The sequence below is a fragment of the Rhinoraja longicauda genome, chromosome 33 (genome assembly GCF_053455715.1).
Source record: "Rhinoraja longicauda isolate Sanriku21f chromosome 33, sRhiLon1.1, whole genome shotgun sequence".
Taxonomy (NCBI): Eukaryota; Metazoa; Chordata; class Chondrichthyes; order Rajiformes; family Arhynchobatidae; genus Rhinoraja; species Rhinoraja longicauda.
The window spans coordinates 21,395,733-21,420,523 of NC_135985.1; the positions used below are offsets into that span (position 1 = coordinate 21,395,733).

At 42.4% G+C, this 24,791-nt stretch overlaps 1 protein-coding gene across 1 annotated transcript; it reads right to left on the bottom strand.

Moving 5' to 3' along the window:
- Positions 1–2,847: 2,847 nt before the first annotated feature.
- Positions 2,848–24,108, bottom strand: fam174b (family with sequence similarity 174 member B). Its single transcript, XM_078427185.1, has 3 exons — positions 23,720–24,108; positions 20,052–20,186; positions 2,848–10,150 (listed from the first exon to the last, which is right to left on the bottom strand). The coding sequence occupies exons 1-3, from the start codon at positions 24,106–24,108 to the stop codon at positions 10,147–10,149; spliced, it is 528 nt and encodes a 175-aa protein (XP_078283311.1). The 3' UTR covers positions 2,848–10,146.
- Positions 24,109–24,791: the final 683 nt, after the last annotated feature.

Consider the following 24,791-nt stretch of genomic DNA (forward strand, 5'->3'; position numbering starts at 1 on the left):
TTCTCTTTTCAATTGGATCCAAAGGGCTATTATTGCCACTGAGGGTGAGCAGCTCTTTCAGGGCGACCTTTTGCAGGGAAACAGTATCATGCCAATGCTTTCGTGCAACATTTAAAGGGGTACACCATCACAGCAGGCTGCATGCATTAAATCGTTAACAGACACAAAATGCTGGAGTAACTCATCGGGTCAGGCAGCATCTCTGGAGAGAAGGAATGGGTGACCTTTTAAGTCAAAACCCTTCTTCAGACTAAGAGTCAAGGGAGAAGGGACAGGCACGAGAGATGGAGTAACTCAGCAGGACAGGCAGCATTTCCGGAGAGAAGGACTGGGTGACGTTTCAGGCCGAGACCCATTTTAGAAAGGTCTTAACCCGAAACATTACCCATTCCTTCTCTCCAGAAAGCTGCCTGTCCTGCTGAGTTACTCCAGCTTTTTTTTAATGTCTATCTTCGGCTTAAACCAGCATCTGCAGTACAGAGAAGGTTCACCAGATTGATTCCTGGGATGGCAGGACTTTCATATGTAGAAAGACTGGTTAGACTCGGCTTGTACTCGCTGGAATTTAGAAGATTGAGGGGGGATCTTATAGAAACTTACAAAATTCTTAAGGGGTTGGACAGGCTAGATGCAGGAAGATTGTTCCCGATGTTGGGGAAGTCCAGAACAAGGGGTCACAGTTTAAGGATAAGGGTGAAGTCTTTTAGGACCGAGATGAGAAAGTTTTATTTCGCAGAGTGGTGAATCTGTGGAATTCTCTGCCACAGAAGGTAGTTGAGGCCAGTTCATTGGCTATATTTAAGAGGGAGTTAGATGTGGCCCTTGTGGGTAAAGGGGTCGGGGGTATGGAGAGAAGGCAGGTATGGGATACTGAGTTGGATGATCAGCCATGATCATATTGAATGGCGGTGCAGGCTCGAAGGGCCGAATGGCCGGCCTACTCCTGCACCTATTTTCTATGTTTCTATCAGTCAGGGGAGAGGGTCTGGAGAAGTAGAAGGGTAAGGTGTGAAAACAACAGATCAGAGGATGGTGATAAGGAAATGTAGAATGGATCATTGTGAGATGTGGGGAAGGTGACAGAGGGGAAAATGGCATACAATCAGTATTATTCAGTAAACAAATCATTGGTTTGCTTTGAACAATCAGCATTTCTATTTGTGCTTTGCAAAAATGTGCTCTGTATATTCATTATGTTGCAATGGTTCTTCAGTCTCTGAACTCTTATCAATTTCTTAAAACCTGTTGGCAGTGTTTTAATTTTCAACGCCAATTTGTGCGAGAAATTAATTTATTTTCCATTGTAAATATGATCAGGCAGGATCTGGATTCCATTGCTGCATTAAGCAAGAATAAGCTATTGCTGTTTATTCTTGTTCAGTCTACTGGGTTAGGTTAGTTTAGTGTAGAAATACAGCATGGAAACAGGCCCTTCAGCCCACAGAGCCTGCACTGACCAGCGATCCCCGCACACTAACACTATCTGACAAGTTTTTCTACATATATACCAAGCCAATTAACCTACACACTTGTTTGTCTTTGGAGTGTGGAAAGAAACTGAGGTTCTCGGAGAAAACCCACGCAGGTCACGAGGAGAACGTACAAACGTGGCCAGGATCAAACCTGGGTCTCCGGCACTGGAAAGCAGCAACTCTAATGCTGCGCCACTGTAACACCCTTAATTGCAGCACCTTGGTTGAGATTGACCAAAGAGGTACAGTGTACTGCCACGATTCCACTGGGTGCGCCTCATGAGAAAGTTGGCAGAAGGAAGCTCGAGTTCATCTCTCCCTGCAAAGAACATTTCTTAGCTTATTTTGCCTACATTTAACCCGAGCTATGGCTTTTAAGTTAGGCCCAAGTCACACTGATGGTGTCTAGCATGAGCACATTTAATATTTCTTTCATTTATGTTTCTAACAGTCCATGGTGCTTTAGAGCTATAGGAGGCATATACTTAGTGGGTCCGAGGTTTTGTTGTATCATTATTATTTAACCAATGATACTTTATCGTCACATGTATGTAGATATGTGAAATTCTTTGCTTTTGCATTCGATACAAAGTACATAATGAGTCGGCACTTATCTGATGCCGACAAAGTTACAAAGTACTCATCAAAGTTCCAATGGCCCCTCTTTGTCCTCCCCCTCCCCTCCATCTGGGTCCCTCCCACAGCTACTCTTGGCCAGGCTGACTCTGCAACACCATCAGGATCCCTGCACTTACAACCGGGCCTTAAAAATTGAACCAAATTGGCGACACTGCATACTCTCGTGTGCTACTGCTATACACTTGTACCGTGCCTGAGATGCTTATCTAATATGTATCTAACTGCTTTTACTGAGCCGTATACAAAAGAGAATTTCACTGTACCTATGTCTTTGGGGTGTGGGGAGAAACCGGAGCTCCCAGAGAAAACTCACATGGTCATAGTGAGGATGTCCAAACTCCATGCAGACAGCACCCGTAGTCAGGATTGAACTCGGGTCCCTGGTGCTATAAGGCAGTAGCTCTACCACTGCACCACCTTGCCACCCCTAGGCACTTGAAACCGTACATCTAGATTCATTGCCTGCAAAGTGAACACTGCAAAAATACTTGGTATAGAGACATTTGATGTTATGTAAAGTGTGATGACGATATCCTTCAGCTATTATACCTTACTGGTAGTTAAATGCTGGAGAACATGCAAGAACTGATATGAATGTAATCCTTTCCTTCAATTGGTCATTTGACATTTTCAATAACAAGGCAGAGATACTCTGTGTTGTGTGACTTCTCCTGGGAAAGAGGCACGTTGAAAGTTGTACATTCACTATAGATGAGTGAATGCCCATAAACTGAAATACTGCAATACAGATATTTATTGGTAGATGATATAAAGTAATTACAACAGAAATCAAGATAATCAAATCACAGATTTGCTAATATTCCATATTCTTCTCTATATATTTTATTCTTTTCAAATAAGACATAAAAAATCAACCCAAATCATCCAGTGTGATTCCAGAAACTACACAAAAAAAGCTGATATAGTTTGACAAACATGAGGCTTCTCACTCTGACATAATTCTCCAGTGTAACATATACCAAGTGCATCATAAATTAGTTGCATTTAAAGTCCAACTCAACAACTAGTGTTCTATAATCATTATAAAGACAGCTGCTGTAACAGTAGTAAAGGGTCAAATGTGCAAATCCTAAAAATAATCATCCCAATTCCCCATAGATTAGATATGATAAAAAGCGTCAAGATAATTTACGGTTAAAAATCACTAGAATCAGTAGCTTTGCACGTTTGGCCAGCACATGTGGGAAATAAGACACTTCCATATCAGTTGAGAACAAAAGGAAATAAGTAAGAAAGAACAGAACACTAAATTTTAAGATCAGGAATTTAAATAGATATACGTACAGGTATGTAGGTTAATTGACTGGGTAAAATGTAAAAATTGTCCCTAGTGGGTGTAGGATAGTGTTAATGTGCGGGGATCGCTGAGTGGCGCGGACTTGGTGGGCCGAAAAGGCCTGTTTCCGCGCTGTATATATATGATATGATATGATATAGTGTGCTCTGAAAGATACATTCAGCAACGTTCTTATTGGGTACAAGTATGCATCTGTGATTATACTCAACCTAGTCCAAAGTTTGTCAGTGATGCTAGATGTTTCATTTCAATAGTACATACACATACGATTGCATTTGGAGTAGATGCTTTACAATTACTTTCTTTCAAGATATATAAAAAAACACAATATCCAACAATCATGTAATTGTGGAGACGAGGACTGTGCAGATGCTGGAATCCTGAATAAAACACAAAGTGCTGGAGGCACTCAGTGGGCCAGCAGCATATGTGGAGGGTACAGACAGCGTTTCAGGTCAGCAAAAGCCCGGGGCCTAAATATCGTCCATCCCCTTCATTGATGCTGCCTGATCCACTGAGTTTCTCCGGCACTGTGTTTTGATTATATAATTGCGTCAAATTAAGAAAAAAAGATATTCAGTCCATCCGATCTGTCCCATTTTAACCTTTTAACCTACTTCATCCATCGCAACCAACATATCCTCCTGCTCCTTAGTGTCCTCTTGGTAATTTGTCTCAACTGCTCCTTGCAGTGGCAAGGTCAACATTCTCCACACTCAGCAGTTTCTTTTGTGAATTCCTAATGCAACGATGAATGTAGCAGCTAATGTTTTAAACCCGCATCCACTTCATTGATATTGAGGGATGTAATATTTTTCCCCCCCCTCGATTTTAACTCCAACCTGAAAATATCCTATTCGCCTTACATTAGCAATTGAGTATTGTTACAGATGGTCCATGAAATAAACAATCCACTCAGGTGTAGTCTGAGAACAAAAGGTTAAACAACACCTTTAGGACCTTTATCTCTAACTGCCAATAAGTATAGAATTTGATAAATCAGAGGAGCAGGCACTTCAAAGTATGCTTTCATTGTGTAATGTCATCTACTTGTGAAACAAGACAAAGCAAGTGGCTGCACAGCATGTTGATAAAAGGATTAATGCCATGAGTTAAAGTCAAGAGGAGTTCATTGATAATACGACTTTCCAATGATAATGTAAAAGGCTGTTGTTTAGTGTCATATTCTACCAAATCCAAGACCAAAACTAACATAAATATAGATATCGCTGGAAAAACTGAGCAAATCAGGCAGCATCTAGAGGGACAAAAGGTTAACGTTGAGGGAATTTCCCCAATAGGGTGAAATTATGTAGTTGACACAAAGGAGCTTAACTGCCCTTTTACTTTAGACATTAAAGCTGCAGTGTAGAATCAGGCTCTCCGCACCAACCAGCGATCACCCCGTACACCAGCACTATCCTGCACCGGTACCGGGGAGAATTTACAATTTTACCAAACCCAATTAACCTACAAACCTGCACCTCTTTGGAGTGTGGGAGGAAACCGGAGCACCCAGAGAAAACCCACAAAGTCAGGAGGAGAACATACAAACTCCGTACAGACAAGCACCCGTGGCCAGGATTGAACCCGGGTCTCTGGCACTGTAAGGCATAAACTTCACCTCTGTGCCACTTTGCCAGCCCTTAATAGCTACAATATTTCACACTAGAAATATAGTGTGAAACACTATATCCTTCTTTGTCCCCCCCCCCCTTCTTCAGTCTGAAGAAGGGTCTCGGCCCGAAACGTCGCCCATTCCTTCTCTCCCGAGATGCTGCCTGACCTGCTGAGTTACTCCAGCATTTTGTGAATAAATACTCTCGTTGGAAAGGATCAGTCTGCCACAATTGTTCCACAGATGCCACCTGGTGGCTATTTGTATACATGGAATGCAAAGGACACACAAGCAGCAGCACTGGAGTTGAAAAGTTGCAGCATGAAAGCAGGCACTGTGGCCACTGAGCCCACACAAACCATCAATCACCTGTTCACACTAGTTCTACGTGATCCCACTCCCTGCACACTCAGGGCAATTAACCTACAAATCTGCATACCCTTTGGGATGTGGGAGGAAACTGGTGTACCCGGAGGAAACCCACACGGTCACAGGAAGAACGTGCAAACTCCACACAGACAGCACCCGAGGTTAGGATCAAACCCAAGGCCCTTAGTGCTGAGAGGCAGCTCTGCCAGCTGCACAACTGTGTTGCCCTAAACTCAAGAAAGTACATTTTATGAGAAAGTAAAGAAATTGTTCATTCTAATGGCCTTCAGTTCTTGGGCAGTTTCCTGGATGGAATTCAATACAAAAACCTTCAATGATTGAAGTTACCTCACAGGGCAGTAAGGTTATGTGGCTTTGTCTTGTTTTACCGATCGCAAGTGTACATGGATTATCTCACAGCAGAAAGTTGATTTACAAATCGATTCCAAGTGCTAATCATAGTTTGAAGTAAGGCATTCCAAGTTTTGTAAAGTCATTGTTTTCTGGTTGCTTAAAAGGTTTTAATTTATCCTCAGCATCTACAATGGTTTTGAAATACTAAGGATACACGTGCGGTGGAGTTAGTGTTGTATGAATTGATTATCACTGGATTGATTATCAAGATGAGTGGGATATCCTATAAAGGGAATCAATAAGGATGGCCAACAGTGGAGAAGAATGAAGGATAATGTCATTGAGACAAAGGTCTCCAAGTGGAGGATGATAAGTGGCCTATCTACTTGGTGCTCTCTCAAGACACTTTTAAGAGTTTCACGTTTCAGTTCAGTTACATCGTCAGCTTCCAATTCTGTTTGTACTATCTTGCCCAATGACTAAAACAAAAAGGAGAAAAACGTTCCCTTAACTTCCCACAATATAACTATCTCTTAAAATTGTGTCCCTGTAAACTAGATCCTTACATTCTTGCAGTCTAAAGTAGGTGAATAATTTCCGAAAGTCCTTATGTATTACAAATGTCCCAAGATGGACTGGCCTCATTAATCCACAAGCTCATTTCACTGACTTAAGGCATGTTGAAGGAATTAAACAACATTGCTATGAACACTGCATTCAGTTCTCCAAGCAACTCCAACTTAATGCTCTGAATACAAGCATCGCAATACTCCAAAAGAAAAATGTATGCTGCGTAAAATCTAGACAAAATATTATTTTCCACAAACTGTAAACATAAGGTTATTTCATTATTGAATAAAGTGATGTGATTAACAACTAATTTTAAACATTTCAAATACATAACATTTCTGTTCATTTCCAAGTTCTTCTGAAAGATTGGCTGTACAAAGGTTATAAAAGCCCATTGACTAAAATGTCAATGTTCAAGGAGATGCTGATTGTCAATATATTGTACTAAATGGCACTTAAACCTGACTTAAACTGGTCATGTGTCATGATCGAAAAGTTTTTGTAGATGTGTATCTGTCTCAACCTGATCTCGTTCAACTATGATTACTCTGAGTAAGGGAATACCCGGTACATGAGTGTGTCCAGGATTGTTGGCTATTTTTCTGTCCACTCCTAAGTCACAAGTTAATGCAAATATACTCTCCCACCTACTCCTCTCAAGACAGTCTTCACGTTATTCCGGTTAAAGAGACTACAATCTTGTTGCTTAAATATCACCCCTCTTCTAAAATATTGCCTCATTAAGGAATATGGTTGTAATAAAGTTCCATCTCCTCTAATTGCCCACTTTTTGTCTGCTTCCAAGATGGCGTCCAACCCAGGCTATTATTTGCGTGCTAGCCACAGAAGCAGATCTACAATCACATTATTACAATCGCTCCACACTCTTAAACCTCTATTCCGACAGTAACATTTCTTACTTTAACTATGATCTTCTTAAACTACCTAATTTGTGACCCTCGGACTATCCTTGATCGGACTTTGCCGACTTTAATTTGCACTAAACGTTATTCCCCTATCATGTATCTGTACACTGCAAATGGCTCAATTGTAATCATGTATTTTCTTTCCACTGACTGGATAGCACGCAACAAAAGCTTTTCACTGTTCCTCGGTACACGTGGCAATAAACTAAAGTGGACTTTGTATATCCAAGTCCTGATGACATTACATCAATGGCTGCATTTCTAAAGTGTAGTTCAATGACTAGAAGAGAATGTCTAACATTGTGAAAGGATTACACAACATCTCTTGACAAAGAGCAGCAAAATGTTCATTTGTTGGGACAACATGGCAGGGACTAATTCGGTCCCCATCCTCTGGTACCTCTTCAAAGTGACCAGGTTGTTTGCCAGAAAAGGTTTCTGTCCTCTTCTCGATCAATGTTCAGATACACATAATAAATAGCAAGTAGAAAAGGGACGTTTGCTGAACCCAGTCTAGTAAATTCAGGACAGACTAAAGTGAGTGCTATTACCAGGATTGCAGGTATGGCAAAGGATGCAAAATCTTTGAAATAGGCTCACTTGAAACGATGCGAAAATTGTCTAACCGCAGACTTTATCCTTCCTATGTTGGACTACACTTTAGGGAATTTTAAGCACATTGCGGCATAATCTCCATTAATGAGCCAATTCTTTACCAGTGCTGACTTTTGAGCATTATATCTGTGGAGGAGTAAAGAACAAAAAAAAGCTGGCTAGAGTAGTTTATAAGGTATTGACCGAGTAATAATTTACCTGGCCTGCCAAGTTAATTGGTTCTCGGCTGCAGCATCCCAAAAGAATAGTTTGGGTTTTCGCCAATGGGGGCAGCGGTGGAAGCGAGTTCTAACAATTACAACTTTCCGTAGAAATTATATTTCAAGCGATTTTAATCGCCCTGTTATTCCAGCAGGGCTTGGCTGCCTTTCTCAGTCATTGTCTTTAGTACTGGGTCATCAGATTAAAACATGCTATTAAAAAGTAGGAACATTCTTTTTTTTTTTGTGCAAAATTAGTGCAACATTGCTTAAGCATTTTCTTTTGTGCCAACATCTTTTTTTTCCACTTCACCGAGACCAGAATCTAATTAGAGAACTGATTAAAATTTCTGTAGACAGTGTGCTTTAAGGTTTCTTTAAAGAATTCAAATAAAATCACCTTTTGTTATACCACCCCTCTTTTCACAGTATACTAAATATTTATATTCTACCACCAGAAGATTCCATTGAGCTAACAAAATAAAATAGAATTGAGCTAGCAGATATAAAATTGAACACTTCAGAAACATCTTTTTAGGAGCCATATTTAGTGTTATGGTAAACGAGTGTAATATGAATTTTGCTACATAGTAGAAAATCTCTTGCTATTCATCAAAATTAAAGTAAAATAGAAATTTATGATTGCATTCATCCAATTATTGGTACAGCCTGCAAAGGACATTATGACTTGTGAAATATTTCAATAAGGTGCTGGTAACAAGTCAGTTATCATCAGTGGCAGTGCTGGAAACTTTTATGTTGAACAAATCCACAACTAAGTGAAAAGGTATTGGAACCCACGAATGACATGATGTTGCTTTCCCTGTTATTTAATAGTGCTGGTTCATGATGTAAACCAGCAACAGCAATGCGATATACTGCATGATTTCCTTCGAAGAATAGTGCGGGTGACCCACCCTAAACAAAGTTCATGCTGGAGCACAGTATGTTTCTTTTAAAGAAAGAAGTCAGCCAGTGTATTGTCTGAATTAGAAACGATTAGAGTCATTCAACTCAACTTGAAAGGCCTGGAGTGGAGGTGGTCATCATTAAATTGATAACAGGACCTGCTTCTATACATCAAGCCTAGCTTGGTTACCATTTCAATTCATTGATATATCAGTCCGCTACAATTGAATACCTGGATCCATATTTCAGTAAACAACTTTGGAAAAGTCATTTATGTAGCTCTAATTCATTGTGCACCCGTCTAATAAAAGCAAAAGCAAGTATCAAATTGGCCCAAGTTATAAATATCAAGCCTGCTCCTCAGAAAACTCACCACATCCGTTCTTACTTTGCTTATATTGATCATTTTGATTTGTCCACATCAAGAGTGCACAATGCATACCAATTCCAGCTGTTGGTTAATATAATATAACACGATCCCTAACTGAAGAGGCAATGTTAACTTGTCCAACTGTAGAACTTTCTATTCCCATTAGAAATCAGGGAATAGAAAGTTGCCCTGTCTTGCCTGTGCTAAACATGCATAAAGTAGTGGCAGTGCATTGCCTTCTGCTTTCAAAATGGAGTTTCACTCAAAATGGAACTGAATTCTGAAAGGATAACACAACAGCATGTATTCTGTACTGCACGCTCAGCTCAAGTGACTGTTTCTGAAAGCTATCATGACCTAGTGGCATACATATATTCTTTTAAAATCAAAGAATAAAGTAAAATTTATCCAAGCAAAACACTTAAATCTATATTCCACTTCACCTTAGCATTGTGGTACTGATAATATATTCTGGATAGAGAATAAATACAAAGTTTCTACCATAAGATATAATACTACACATTTCAAAATGTACACCCGAACATCTTGAGTTTTGGAGAAAAAAAACCCTTTCTACAAAGTCCATGGGGAAACAGACGGGAATATTGTGCTGGTGATGACAATGTAATAATCTCCTTTGCACTTCTGTCTCTTACGCAAGAAACTGAATGAAAAGTTAGCACACAGATGACAAGTGGAACCCAGTTTTTTTCCAGATGGTAGTTGTGGCTGGTAGTTGGCACAGTGCGATTGGCCATCCATATAACGGGCATTTCCAACAAACCTTCACCTGGGGAAAGAAAGGAAGAAAAGTCAGAGAAACAAATTACATTATCTTTCAGGAACTTTAAACAGCCTTCCTCTTCTGTCAGCACTGCTTCAAACAGATTATTTTATATCCAGGGAAATTGTAACCAGTATTATCTAGAATTGGTGTATCCAGCCAGATTCCATTAAAAAACCAACAGAACGAAGCATTCAATAATTCAATTTAGTTTAGAGATACAGTGCAGAAACAGGCCCATCGGCCCAGTGAGTCCACACCGTTCAGCGATACCTCGCCGATCAGCGCACACTAACACTATCCTACACACTAGGGATAATTTACAATTTTACTGAAGACAATTAACCTACAAACCTGTACGTCTTTGGAGTGCGGGAGGAAACCGGGGCTCCCAGAGAAAACCCATGCAGGTCACAGGGAGAGAGTACAAAGTCCATACAGACAAGCACCCGTAATCAGGGTCGAACACAGGTCTCTGGTGCTGTAAGGCAGCAACTCTACCACTGCGCCACCATGCCGCCCAGACTTCATCTTTAAGCCCGAGTCTGAACAGGGGTCCCGACCCAAAACATCACCCATTCAACTTCTCCAGAACGTCACCTATCCATCTTCTCCAGAGATGCTGCCTGTCCCACTGCGTGGAAACAAAGCATTGTTTCTTTTGGTGTAAACCAGCATCTGCAGCTCCTTGCTTCCACTCCCTCATCTTTAAGGTAGATTGTTTTATTTTAGCTTATCTTGTAATTAAAGCTTGCAACTACAGATTGACTAACAACTTGAATGGTGGAATGATAATCTAGGCTAGGTTTTTATTCACAAAATGCTGGAGTAACTCAGCAGGTCAGGCAGCATCTCGGGAGAGAAGGAATGGGTGACGTTTCGGGTCGAGACCCTTCTTCAGACTGATGTCAGGGGGGCGGGACAAAGGAAAGATATAGGTGGAGACAGGAAGATAGAGGGAGATCTGGGAAGGAGGAGGGGAAGAGAGGGACAGAGGAACTATCCAAAGTTGGAGAAGTCGATGATAATTTTGATCAAAATTAAACAAGAGCCCAAACTATATGAGTCGTAAATTCAGATTAATTTTAAATACTGTTTCATGCAGTCAGTTCTTGTCCCGAGATATCACTGGTTCAAGCACACTACACTTAACCATATTGTCACAATTTGAATTACAGTAGTATTCAAATTCAAATAATTATTTTCAGAAACAAATTAGCATTTAAATCAATAACATCTTTCACCCATTCCCTGAAACTTGACTGTTCACTCATTGAAATCCTGTTTGCGGCATCAGTATTCAGTGTACCTGCACTTTGAGCAGAGATGTTGCTTTGTGGTCCTCACCTGGACCAGTGAGATGGCTTGTCGTGGTTTATGTTATTCAGCCCCTTTGGGCTGAAACATTAATCAATTTACCACAACCTGCCATCTGTTAGCAAAAAACACGTATACTTTAGAAATGTATTCCTCCACCCACCACAATAACTTTACTTATTCTTTTTGACATTGTTTTAACAGTTCCAACATCATCCTTATTCTGAGGTGACCAGAACTATACAAATAATTTCAGGTCTGGCTGTGCTATTGATTTATTATGTAGCTAGATTATTTCAATATTTTGGCCTTTTTTAATTACCTCGGTACATCTAAACATTCAATTAACCTATTCACTGCCATTGGGGATTGGTGTAAAAGACCACTTTGAATCTAAGCTGCGATCTTTCTGCTCGATTTCCAACTAACATATTCAAATTCCCTGTGGTTTATTTTATTCTACTCAAATCCACCACATTTACATCAGTGGTGAATGTGTAAACTGTGTGCTACTAGCTTCAAATAATTGTGTAGGAAAATAACTGCAGATGCTGGTACATATTCGAAGGTATCACAAAATGCTGGAGTAACTCAGCAGGTCCAAACTCTTGGAAAATGGTTTAGACTTCTAGAGAATCCTAAAGGATTTGGAGAGAGACCAAAAGGGAGATGGTGATGGTACAAGGCAGAGGTTTAGACGGAATTCCTTACAATTGCAAATAATGACCGAGCAACTAACAAGGTAAACCACAGGTGCAAAATGGGCCAAAATGGAAATGTTCACGTCTTGAAAAGATTTTCTTGCTGAAGGTAGTTACAGAGATAGCTACCAGCAAACTTAAAGAAATCCCAACTAAAGGATAAGAAATTTAAACCCGAGGCATTTCAAAAGCCCACACAGGTCAATGATGATGAAGGTGTGGGGTGGGAGATGGGAAAATTCTCATTTGCTTCCTCGCATTGACTAGGCAAGGAGGAACAAGCATCGTGGAGGAGGTTCCGTTGGGAACTTTTATTTTTACAAAAAACCCTTTGAGGGCAAAATATAATGGAGAATGTCACCCTTAACTGCCCGCCCTCAACAAACCATGTGATGGCAGTGGCGAGCCAACTAACTCCTCAATTTGCTGTACTCTTCCTTGTGAAAGTACTCGAATAATGCTTTATCATCATATCATCATCATATCATATATATACAGCCGGAAACAGGCCTTTTCGGCCCACCAAGTCCGTGCCGCCCAGCGATCCCCGCACATTAACACTATCCTACACCCACTAGGGACAATTTTTACATTTACCCAGCCAATTAACCTACATACCTGTACGTCTTTGGAGTGTGGGAGGAAACCGAAGATCTCGGAAAAAACCCACGCAGGTCACGAGGAGAACGTACAAACTCCTTACAGTGCAGCACCCGTAGTCAGGATCGAACCTGAGTCTCCGGCACTGCATTCGCTGTGAAGCAGCAACTCTACTGCTGCCCGGGATGGAAGCTCTCGGGCCTTGACTCAGGGACAAGGAAGGACAATATATTCGCAAGGATGGTTCATTACCGAGTCATACAGCGTGGAAACAGGCCCTTCGGCCCAACTTTCCCACCTAACTTTTCCATCTAAACTAGTCCCACCTGCTCGTGTTTGGGCAATATCCCTTTAAACCTAACCTGTCCATGTATCTGTCTAAATGTGTCTAACATTGTGATAATACCAATTATCTCCTCTGGCAGGTCGTTCCATATACCTACCACCCTTTGTGTAAAGAAGTTGCCCCTCAGATTCATATTAAATCTTTCCCCCTTCACCTTAAATCTCTGTCCACCTGGCTCTTGATTCCCTTACTCTGGATAAAACACTGTGCATTAACTTTGTTGTCTCTACACACCTCTATAAAATCACGCGTCATCCTCCTGCGCTCCAAAGAATAAAGTCCTAGCCTGCTCAGCTTCTCCCCATAGCTCTGGCCTGCGAGGTTTGGCAACATCCTTGTAAATCTTTTTTACACCCTTTCCAGCTTAACAACAACTTTCCTATTACAGCGTGACTGAAACATGAAGCTCGTGACATTGGGAACTGTGGACAGAGCAGTTAGGTGAACATACGTAGTGTGCTATGTAGCTGGTACGCATTGCAGCTATGATGAGTGGAGAGATTAATTTACTAATCATGTGGGCTGCATTGTTGCCATGTCCTACTTGGTACCAAGCTTCGAGCGTTGGAATTTCTCTTGGGCCAACAGACAAAGCCAACTCCATTACTTTCCTGATTTGTACTTTGTAGATGGCAGAAGGGTGTGGATTGTCAGAAGGCGAATCGTTCACCCAACTACCAATGTACCCTATGGCTACACACATCTGAAGAATGCCTGAAGAAGGGTCTTGACCTAAAACATCCACCTCTCCTCCTATTCAGAGATGCTGCCTCTCCCGCTGAGTCACTCCAGTTTTTTGGGTCTATCTCAGTGTAATCCAGCATCTGCAGTTCCTTCCTGTACACTATTTGTTTGACTGGCCTAGTTGACCTCTTGCCAATGGTAACCCCACGCTGTGAAGGTGAGGCAAATACCAAGGATAGGTAGTTAAATTCTCACTGTTCGGCATGTACTTCAAACATTGTTTGTCCCTAATCAGGTCATGCCGTGGGTTTACAAAAAAAAGACACAAAGTTCTGGAGTAACTCAGTGGGTCAGGCAGCATCTCTGGAGAACATGGATAGGTGACGTTTCGGTTCATGACCCTTCCTAAACCAGCATCCGCAGTTTCTTGCTTCCTCATGCCCCAGGTTTACTTGGCCTTGCTTCAAACAGGCAGAGCATGCTTCATTTCCAGAGGAATTGTGAATAGATTTGAACCGAAAAATGAAGCAGCTAAAGATGATTGGGCCTATGGCAGTGTCCGGACGAGCTCCTGCAGTTATATCTCGGGCCTGAGATGACAGTTCCAACAACCACAACTTTTATAAATTCATAAGTTATAGGAGCAGAATTAGGCCATTTGGCCCATCGAGTCTACTTGGCCATTCAATCATGGCTGATCTATCTTTCCCTCTCAACCCCATTCTCCTGCCTTCTCCCCATAACCCTTGACACCCGTACTAATCAAGCGTAGCGGTTGCAGACCTGGACCATCCAGTTTCTCTGGATGCCACAGATTGAGGGGTGATCCAATAAAAGCCTGCACGTTATCTGTATCCCTCCATTCCCTGCATATCCATGCTAAAAGCCTCTGAAGAAGCCACTATGGTATCTGCCTCCACCACCACCCCTGGCAATGCATTCCAGACCCCCACCACTCTTTGTATAAAAAAAACTTGCCCCTTCTTCCTTCATGCAGATGAGATTTCAATCTTGGATACCCAATTACTTCAGCTTTATCAAGGCTCCTTGATCCCACGCCCAGTTCATCGTTGCCTTGATATCATGGCAGCCACATCCCATCTCTCATCTCATGAGTCCAGGGCAAGGAAAAACAAGAAGTGGCATCAATGAAGATGTAGTTATTAACAAGTATAATTTCAAGAGCGATGTTTTGATAACAATTAAGACAAGTCTCAATTAGGTTGGGTGATAATTATAATTAGCTGTGTGCGGCTGCGACGCCTTCGGCCGCGGGCCCTGTGGACGTCTGAAGCTCGCAGGTCCCTGGGTGGGGGCCGACTTCGGGAGCTCCGGCAGCGGCATCGTCTTCATCCGCCGCGAATCGAGAGGCTTGGGTCGGCTCGCTGCGGACCTTCACCATCCGGCGCAGCCTGCGATAGGCAGCGGGATTTTCCACCGCCCGGCGGGGGCTTCAATATCGGGACCCCCGACGTGGCAATTTCGACTGCCTGACCGTGGGAGAAGAGAGAAGACATTCTGGCCTTCCATCACAGTGAGGAGGTGACTGGAGGAGACTCACTGTGATGGGTGTTTTTTGTTTTATGTTGGTTTTTGTGATTGTGTGTTTTATTGCTTTCTTTTTTATTGCCTCTCATTGTTGACTGTGGAGAACGTAATTTCGTCCAAAAACACGTTTTTGGATGACAATAAAGGCTGTTCTATTCTATATCTGGTCTGATTTTACTGAACAGGAATACCAGGGCAATTTTACATATTGTCAGCTAGATGTTGCAACTTGTACTGGAACAGCTTGGTGTGAGACACTGGGAGCATGGGAGGCAAGGTTTCAGAAATAGTATCAGTATTATCTGGTAACTTCGCCTTCGCTGCGTTCAGTGCTATCAGCAGATTGCACGTTAATCCTCACTATTTTACAGTGTATATTTATTCTTTAGTTTGGGTGCTGTTACAGGACATTTGAACTGCTAATTATTAAAAATTTCTGTGCACACTTTTTTCCTGGTTATTCAAAATCTTCCTCCGTGTAATACAGAACAGTTCCAAGAACGTTAGGGTGTGTAAATTGAACCAGGGCTCATCGATCCCTTGATGCAGAGACACCAGGCTTCCAAGAGAGAAAATAAGAACTTTCATATCCTTCCGCCAAGATCAAACTTTTCAGAGACTTGAAACCTGCACGATCGGATTGGAAATGTGACAAATCTTTGTGTGCTGTTCCAGAAGAGATTCTACTTACAATTGTATTACTCTCTTATTTGTGTATGATTGTACTCATGTTCAGCATGATATAACTGTGCAGCAAGCAGAACAAGCTTTGCACTGTATCTCATACACGTAACAATAATAAGCTAAACTAAAATGAAGCAAAAGACTATGCTAGTCAATGAACTTGGTCACACTCCAAAGTATGTTTAAGTCAAAAAGTCATTAAAAACCATGCCAAACTTCTTAACAATAATAGTCAAATGGTAGAAACAAGACTTTACTTGGATTTTAAATGGAAGGGTATTTATGCAAGAAGGGGAATTAAAATAAATCTTTACTTAATAACAGGAAGGAAAAGAATCACTCGAGTAACATAAACCCAGTTCCTCGTTGCGAAATCAACTATGAAGTAAAATTCCCCAGAGATCCAATTAAAAAAAGAAAACAGCCTTCAGTGGCAGTAGTAGTTAAGAAAAATGCATAAATAAAACTTGGACATGCAAGACTATTGCTAAAAAAGTGTCCACTCAATTGAAAATGTTCCCAGACTATGTTAAAGCAAATATCTAAAATAGAATATGATGCCAATCACATGCCCCAATTTTGGTTGTTGAAGAGAATTGGCATCTAAGTGCCCATTTTGTTTTGCACTTTATTTTAACTTGTGGGGGTTTGTTGGTATTTTATTTCTTAACTTCTCTGTCAAAAATCGAACATGCAGAACCCGTGAATTATCCAGTAAGCTTTTAAGAACAATGTGCACAGTACAGCACAGTTACAGACCCTTCAGCCAACAATATCAGTGCCGAATTCGATGCCAAGAGAAACTTAATGTCATCTTTCTGTACCCATGAATCCACATCCCTGCATATCCTTGTATCTATCTAAAAGAAAGGTTTTCTGGAATTAGGAATTAGCTTATTCACCTCAAAAGACATTTTGTTCCCAGATTTTCTGTCTATCGTCTGTCTTCTAGCTGTCTGCGATAGGAAAAGTTTAGAGGGATATGGGCCAAACATGGACAGATGGGACTAGTGTAGATGGGGCATCTTGGCAAGTTGGGCCGAGAGGCCTGTTGCTATGCTGATTGGCTATGACATAAATAATTGCTTGGAATAAATGCTGAACTGCACTACATTTAATGTTGATGATTGAATTTCTTCTATAGACTGGAAGTTTTTAATGACCCAATGGAGTTTTTTGGAAATCATGCACAAGAACAATATCAGAAGTCAGAATCATTAACTAAGTTGGCAACAGCTGGTTTCTGAATGGCCATTAATGATTAAATTATCAAATATAATGAGGATATTGTAGTTTAATTTGCATATTGAAACCATTTGCTGCCAAAGTCCAACAGCCAGTTCTGTTAAAAGCCACTTAGTTCCAATTCAGATAGAATCGCACTACACTAGAATTGATGCTTTACATTGATATTTACAAGTTTATAAGAATCATTTATTGCAGGGATAATTGGGCAAGTTATTTTATTTAGTATGCTACAAATGTCCTCATTAGGCACCAATTTATCCATTAACTTTGAGAACAGAAGGCAAATTGAAGGTAATTTGAATATCACTGTACCTTAATTGGTACACGTGACAATAAAAGACCTTTGAAACCTTTGAAATTGGTTTCTATGTATTCTTCAAGATTTGAATAAGTGCTGCTCAGAACGATAATATTACACTTCTTATGTTTGATACAGAGAAATATTGAAAATCAAATTTTTTATAGGACTGCCCAAACCGGTCCTAATGAATCCACAAGTTAAAACATGCTCTATTTGTTCATTATTTCTTTCAAAAAATAATCTATGCAGATCTTTTTAGATTTGTGAAAACCCATCTTCAGATCCCCTGGAAGCCTTAATACACCAACATTTTTTTGCGTAGTTAAACCTAATCTACTTTTCTCTATCTTTTCTAATCTCTGCCTCTGGTTAAATGAGAGAGAGAGTGAGAGAGAGAAAGAGAGAGCGAGAGATTTAGTCCTAATGAGCATGATTCCAAATATAGAATTCTCCCACAAGATTACTTTGTGTTTGAAAGCCTGTGGACTTAAACTGAGCAAAGTCAGGACAAATTGTTAGGTTCTACTTGTGGGAAAGAAAGAGAAGACAATGAAAAGTGCATTAAATGAATGCACAATTCATTTGTAGAGTCAGAATACATTGGTAGAGTCAGAATACTAAGAAGCCTTATCTGAGCCTGATTATTTTTTCTTATCTAAATTTACATTTCAATCTTGTGATTGTGTTGATATTCAATGCCAAAGGCAAAAACTGAACTAGGTCCCACTTAAAATAGCATGGTGACTTTAGCTCAAATGCTGTGTTTTTTTCATTGGGGTGATGGGTTATGAGACATGCTATTCCAAAATTAGCTATTTATTCACTGGGAAGCTGAAAATTCTCTCAATAACCTAATTATTAAAATTAGTCATAATTTCCAAGTAATTATTTTTGAACTATAATTACCACTGGCAAGGCCAGGATTTATTTCTATCCCTACTTGCCTTGAAGGTGAGCCATCTTGAATTTTCATAGCATGTACTATTGAGAGCCAAGTTAAATTCATATTCAAGGATTCAGAGCTGCAATATACGACCGGGTCAAGTGCAACTTAAAGGGGTATTTGAACAGTCTTGTGTGCCTGTTACCTTTGGCCTTCTAGATAATTAAAGTTGCATTTAATAAGGATGATGCTGAAGAAGCCTCAACAAAATAACACAGTGCATTTTTCTGGATGTATTCACTGCAACATAACCCAGCCATAGTGGACAAGATGAACCATTTCATCTTGGATGGCGTAACATCTAGGCGTAGGTTTGCACTGCGTGACGTGCTATTTGCTCCATGGAGATAGTAAAATGGTGCTTGACGATTCGGTAAGAATGTTACGATAGAAATGCCCAATGTGGCTATTGTCAAACATGTATAGGGCATTAATGTTGAAATCTGCTAATGAAAGGTCTTCAGACTCTCTCATTGGTGATGGCGATTTGCTGGTGTAAATGTTCTTATTTATCAAAGGATCAGTTTTCCAGGTCTTGTACGCAGACATGGACTCCATTGTTGTTTTAGAGGTTACATTCCCATTTCTCACATCTGATGGTCTTTACGAAATAGGTTACTGTATTACAATTTTAACTAGTGTCTTTGAAGCCCCACTTTACATTGCTTTGATGTCAAGGACAGTCATTCTTACATCATCTCAGTTTTTTTAAACAAGATCTACTGGAATCCCAACAAAGCATCAGAGGTATTTGGCGAGATAGTGTCTGTTAAGAGTATTGAACTGATCAAGAAAACCACCACGGCAGCAATCGGCTGAATTTAATTAGTGTATTAAGTTAAAATATTTCATTTGGTCAGATATCATTGTAGTTGCACTGGGACAGATGGAAACATATTGGCTTTCGGGGACACTAGTCTTCAACGATACAACCGAGCTGTCGTGCGATTGATCAAGACTGGTTTCTAGTGATGGAAAATTGATTATAACACAAGAGGCTACAATTTGGCCCATAGTTTTTATACCAGCCCCTTGTAAGAGCAATCCGACTATTCTCACTCTCCAAAACTCTCCCCAAAGAACCGGAAATTCTTGTTTAGATCCTTGCCCTGTTTTCTCTCAAATCTGCCTTTATTAAAATACTTCACTGAGAATTGCAGACACTGGCCAGCTGCTTGATAAAATGATTTATCCTCATCACTTTGGTTTGCCGATAGCTTTCATTCTACATCCTCTTCCCATGGGTTAAGAACAGATTTCTCTCCTATCTCCACACCCTTCATGATTTTAAGTATTTCTTCAGATTCCAATGCCATTTTCCCTCAGCCAGGAAAACAGACCCATCTTCTGCAGTCTATCCATGTAACTGAAGTACCTCACCCCTGCAATATTTTTAGTAAATCTCTATTACATCCTCTTTAAAACTTTTAAATTGTCCATAAAGTGTGGTGTTCAGAATTGGACCAATGGTTTATAAAATATTCAAGTAAAAAAAGTTTAAATATTAACAATTATCACAGTATTTCAAGTGGTACCTGCTGTATTTCACATCAAACACTGTTGCATCTTCATCATCATCATCCTCTTCATTAAGTGGTTTCATTTCCACTTTTTCTGCTGGTGTTGTAATAATGTCATATTTCCTTGTTTTCCCATATTTTCTTCTGGACCTGTGAAAAAGAACAATTACTACAGATGGAGACGAGAGACTGCTGATACTGGAATCTTGAACAGAACACATTATGCTGGAGGAACTCAGGTCAGGCAGCATTTGGAAAGGGTGACACTTCTGCATTCAGAACAGACCTGCCGAGTTCCTCCAGCATCTTGTGTTTTACTAATGATGGGTTTGTTCCACTTTTCAGAAAACCAATAAAAGTCTAACACGAATGCCAGTGTTTACAGACAAAGGGCACATAATGATGGGAGGCCACACCAAGGTTCATTATCCTCACTGTAATGAAACTTAAGTTGCAGCTCGTACCCAATTTTCTTGTTGATAATGGCATTAAACAAATGGGACAGAACACGAGGGTGAAAAAAAACCAAGCGGAGAAGGAATGAAATGCTTGGCCTATTTTGTTTGCTCCTTCTGTAAGGAATATGGATAAATATACATGTGCATTCCCTTCATAAATGCTGCCTGACCTGCTGAATTACGCCAATAATATATTTTAGTCAAAATTCCAGCATCTGCAGTTCCTTGTGTTTCTGTACAGGTTCCCTCTTTAACGGGGGGAAATGGTGGAAACAGCACTGGCAGTACGGTGGTGAATTTGTGGAATTCTTTGCCAAAGAAGGCTGTGGAGGCATAGTCAGTGGATATATTTAAGGCAGAGATAGATAGATTCTTGATTAGTATGGGTGTCAGAGGTTATGGGGAGAAGACAGGAGAATGGGGTTAGAAGGGAGAGATAGATCAGCCATGATTGAATGGCAGAGTAGACTTGATGGACCGATTGGCCTAATTCTACTCCTATCACTTGTGATCTTATGATCAGTCTGACAGTTTCTCTTTCATTAAAAAGACAGTAGGAACATTTAAAAGACATTTGGACAGGTAAATGGATGGAAAAGGTCCAGAGGGATAGGGGCCAAACATGGACAGGTGAGATTTGTGCAGATGGGGCATCTTAGTCGGAACGGCAAATACGACCGACGGGCCTGTTTCAACGCTCTTTCACTTGGTCAAATGAATTACAATCATTTGCAGAAATGCCACCACATAATTGGAGAATTACAAATGTCCCAGGACTATCTCTATAGTTTTAAAATTTTAATCAACAAAGCACAAACAGGTTACCCACCGGCTCTTACTACTCCATAGTAGGTTTTGGATGCATCCTACAAAAGGTATTAACTGGAACAGAGATTTGCTATTTCTGCCATATGACCAATAGGTACGACATATGACTTTGCTGACTAATGCAAGATAAACTTGAATTATTTTCTAAACAGGTTGATATTTCATCTTGCAAATTGCTTGGCCACAGGCCAACTGACAAAAGGTTCCTCCTGCAGGGTGGGGAAATTTGCTTCCACCCGTGTTCAACTATTGGGACACAATTCAAACCGGTGGTTCAACACTCTGGATGACTGGCCTCGTAATTTAAACATACCAACACCACACCCAGCTTATAGTATAACCCATGACCGAGAGAACAATTATGACTAACAGCTACCTTGTGTAAATCTTTCAGGTTATGGCTGCCTCTTTCAGACATAGAATCATGTATCTGTACACTATGGATTGTAATTGTCTTTCCGCTGACTGGTTAGCACACAAAAGCTTTTCACTGTACTCGGTACACGTGATAATAAACAAAACTCATCCTTCTAACAGGTGCCATGCAAGTGTACAACAAATCATGTCTTTATTCTGTTATAACCCTTATTCACAATTCTTATGGCCAAATTACAAATGTTTAAGTGTACATTGGAAACTTGTCATACTATAACTACAATCTCTCCAATAAAAGGAGCAAGTGTAAGAAAATAACTACAGATGCTGGTACAAATCGAAGGTATCTATTCACAAAATGTTGGAGTAACTCAGCAGGTCAGGCAGCATCTCAGGAGAGAAGGAAAGGGTGATGTTTTGGATCGAAACGTCACCCTTTCCTTCTCTCCTGAGATGCTGCCTGACCTGCTGAGTTACTCCAGCATTTTGTGAATAAATAAAAGGAGCAACATCAATTACTCAGACGTACACCACTAACATACACAGGCACCTGTTTTTAATCAACATTTTAAGTTTTAAATTTTTATGTTTCTCTGCATCTCTTTTCCCTCACTCGTCTGCAGCTGGTGCAACTTGTTTTACAGTAACACTACCTTCCTGATCATTCAGAACTTTAAAAAATACTTCAACACAGACATGCACGTGTACAGATGTTAAGGCCCTAAGGTCAAGATTTCCTTCATCCTTTCCAGCTTATTTTGACACCTCAAAGACATACCTTAAAACCTCACTCCCGCTCCTGTTTATACCTGACACGCCCTCTCTCCTCAACATCTCCTCTCCTGATCACACCTTGAATCTCATCCTTCTCTCTCCCACAACCAACTCCCCTGATCCCACCTTCTCCCTCCCTGATCACTCCTTACCTCTCATCCCCCTCTCCCATTATACTTTACACCACATCCCCTCTCCCCTGATCCCACCCCCCTCCTGACCTCTCCTTACCCCACAGCTTCTCTTCCCCCCGATCCCACACCCCTCTCCCCTGATCACTCCTTACGTCTCATCCCTCCAACCCATCTATACTCCACCCTACTCTCCCTTCGCCCCCACACACCCTCTCTCCCCTCACATCTCCCCCTCGCACCCTCTCCCAGCTCTCCTGACCCCACAACCTCGCACCCTCTCCCCTGATCGCAAACCCCTTACCCTGATGCCACACCCCCCCCCCCCACCGTCTCCCCTCCTGACACTCACCCTCTCCCCCACTGACCATCACCCTCTCCCCCCGGATCCACACCCTCTTCCCCCACTGACCCTCACCCTCTCCTCACTGACACCACACCCTCTCCTCACTGACCCTCACCCTCTCCTCACTGACACCACTCCCTCTCCCCATCCCCCTTGGACCCCCACCCTCTCCCCCACTGACCCTCGCCCTCTCCCCAGCTGACCCTCACCTTTTCCCCCACTGACCATCACCCTCTCCCCCCACTGACCCTCACCCTCTCCTCACTGACACCACACCCTCTCCCCCCTTGGACCCCCAGCCCCTCCCACCTCACCCTCTCCCCTACTGACACCACACCTTCTCCCCCCGGACCCCCACCCTCTCCCCCTTGTACCCCCACCCTCTCCCCCTTGTACCCCCACCCTCTCCCCCTTGGACCCCCACCCTCTCCCCCCTTGTACCCCCCACCCCCTCCCCCCTTGTACCCCCCACCCCCTCTGTACCCCCCACCCTCTCCCCACTTGTACGCCCCACCCCCTCCCCACTTGTACCCCCACCCCCTCCCCACTTGTACCCCCCACCCCCTCCCCCCTTGTACCCCCCACCCCCTCCCCCCTTGTACCCCCCCACCCCCTCCCCCCTTGTACCCCCACCCTCTCCCCACTTGTACCCCCCACCCCCTCCCCCCTTGTACCCCCCACCCCCTCCCCCCTTGTACCCCCCACCCCCTCCCCCCTTGTACCCCCCACCCCCTCCCCCCTTGTACCCCCACCCTCTCCCCAGACAGTCACCTGAGCACTTTGACCATCAGGTAGAAGAGAAGCAGCAGGGCCCCGGCGCAGGAGGCCAGCACCAGCCCCTCGAGCGCGGGGTAGTGGCGCAGCATGGCGAGGACGGTGGCGATGGACGGGCCATGGGAGGTGGAGGTGGCGTTGGCGCGGGCCCCGGGCGCCGTGGAGCGGTTGTGGGGCGGCGGGAGGTCGGTGACGGACATGACGGCCGGCACGGGCAGGGGCTGCACCGCCAGCAGCAGCAACAGCGGCAGCGGGTAGAGGCAGCGACACATGACGGCCTGGACCTGGGCAGATGCTCGGGCCTTGGTTACCAGCTGGAGCCGCCGTCCGTCCTCCTGGCGATCCCAAGGCGGACCCACCCCGCCCACACCCAGCCATTGGCCCATGGAAACGTCAATCAGTCCACCGGAATGGATGTCGTCACCATTCCCCGCCCACTCCCGTCGGCTATTGGTCCGACCAGGTGTCGATCAGCCCTCTACCCCGCCCCCTCCACCCATTGGTCCACAGAGGTGACGGTTACCACCATTCCCCGCCCACATTCACCTCCCTTTGGTCCATGAAGACGTCGATCACCATCATTCCCCGCCCTCCCCTCTGACTATTGGTCCACTAGAATGGCAGTCGTCATCATAGCCCACCCACATTCATCTTCCCTTGGTCTGCATTGGTCCACTGAGACGTCGATCACCGCCATTCCCCGCCTCTGTGCCGCCATTGGTTTATCGAGTTGTCGGTCTCCTTTCTCCCATTGGTCAGACCCCACGCCACTCACAGTGCTGCCCCGCCCCTCCCCAAGGCTGACTCTTCATGATGTGATTGGCTCATCCCAGCACCGGGCAAAGTGTTTCACTATCGTTCACACCGGGAACCTTCTACATTTATTGCAATTATTTGAATACATAACCAATTGTCTGGCATTTTAAAATGCTACCATTTTTTTTCTTTAAATTAAATTAAATGTTCTTTAAATCTCCCCTCTAAAATGTGTAAAATGAAAATTGAAGACAAAATGTGCCTGACCTGCTGAGTTACTCCAGCATTTTGTCAATAAATACCTTTGACATTT

Bases quoted from the DNA above. Each gene is read 5' to 3' on its own strand.
- fam174b (XM_078427185.1), bottom strand. From the start codon at position 24,108: ATGGGCCAATGGCTGGGTGTGGGCGGGGTGGGTCCGCCTTGGGATCGC. The intron at 20,187-23,719 runs GTGACTGTCTGG...TCTTTTTCACAG, and splicing joins CTGATGGTCAAAGTGCTCAG to GTCCAGAAGAAAATATGGGA.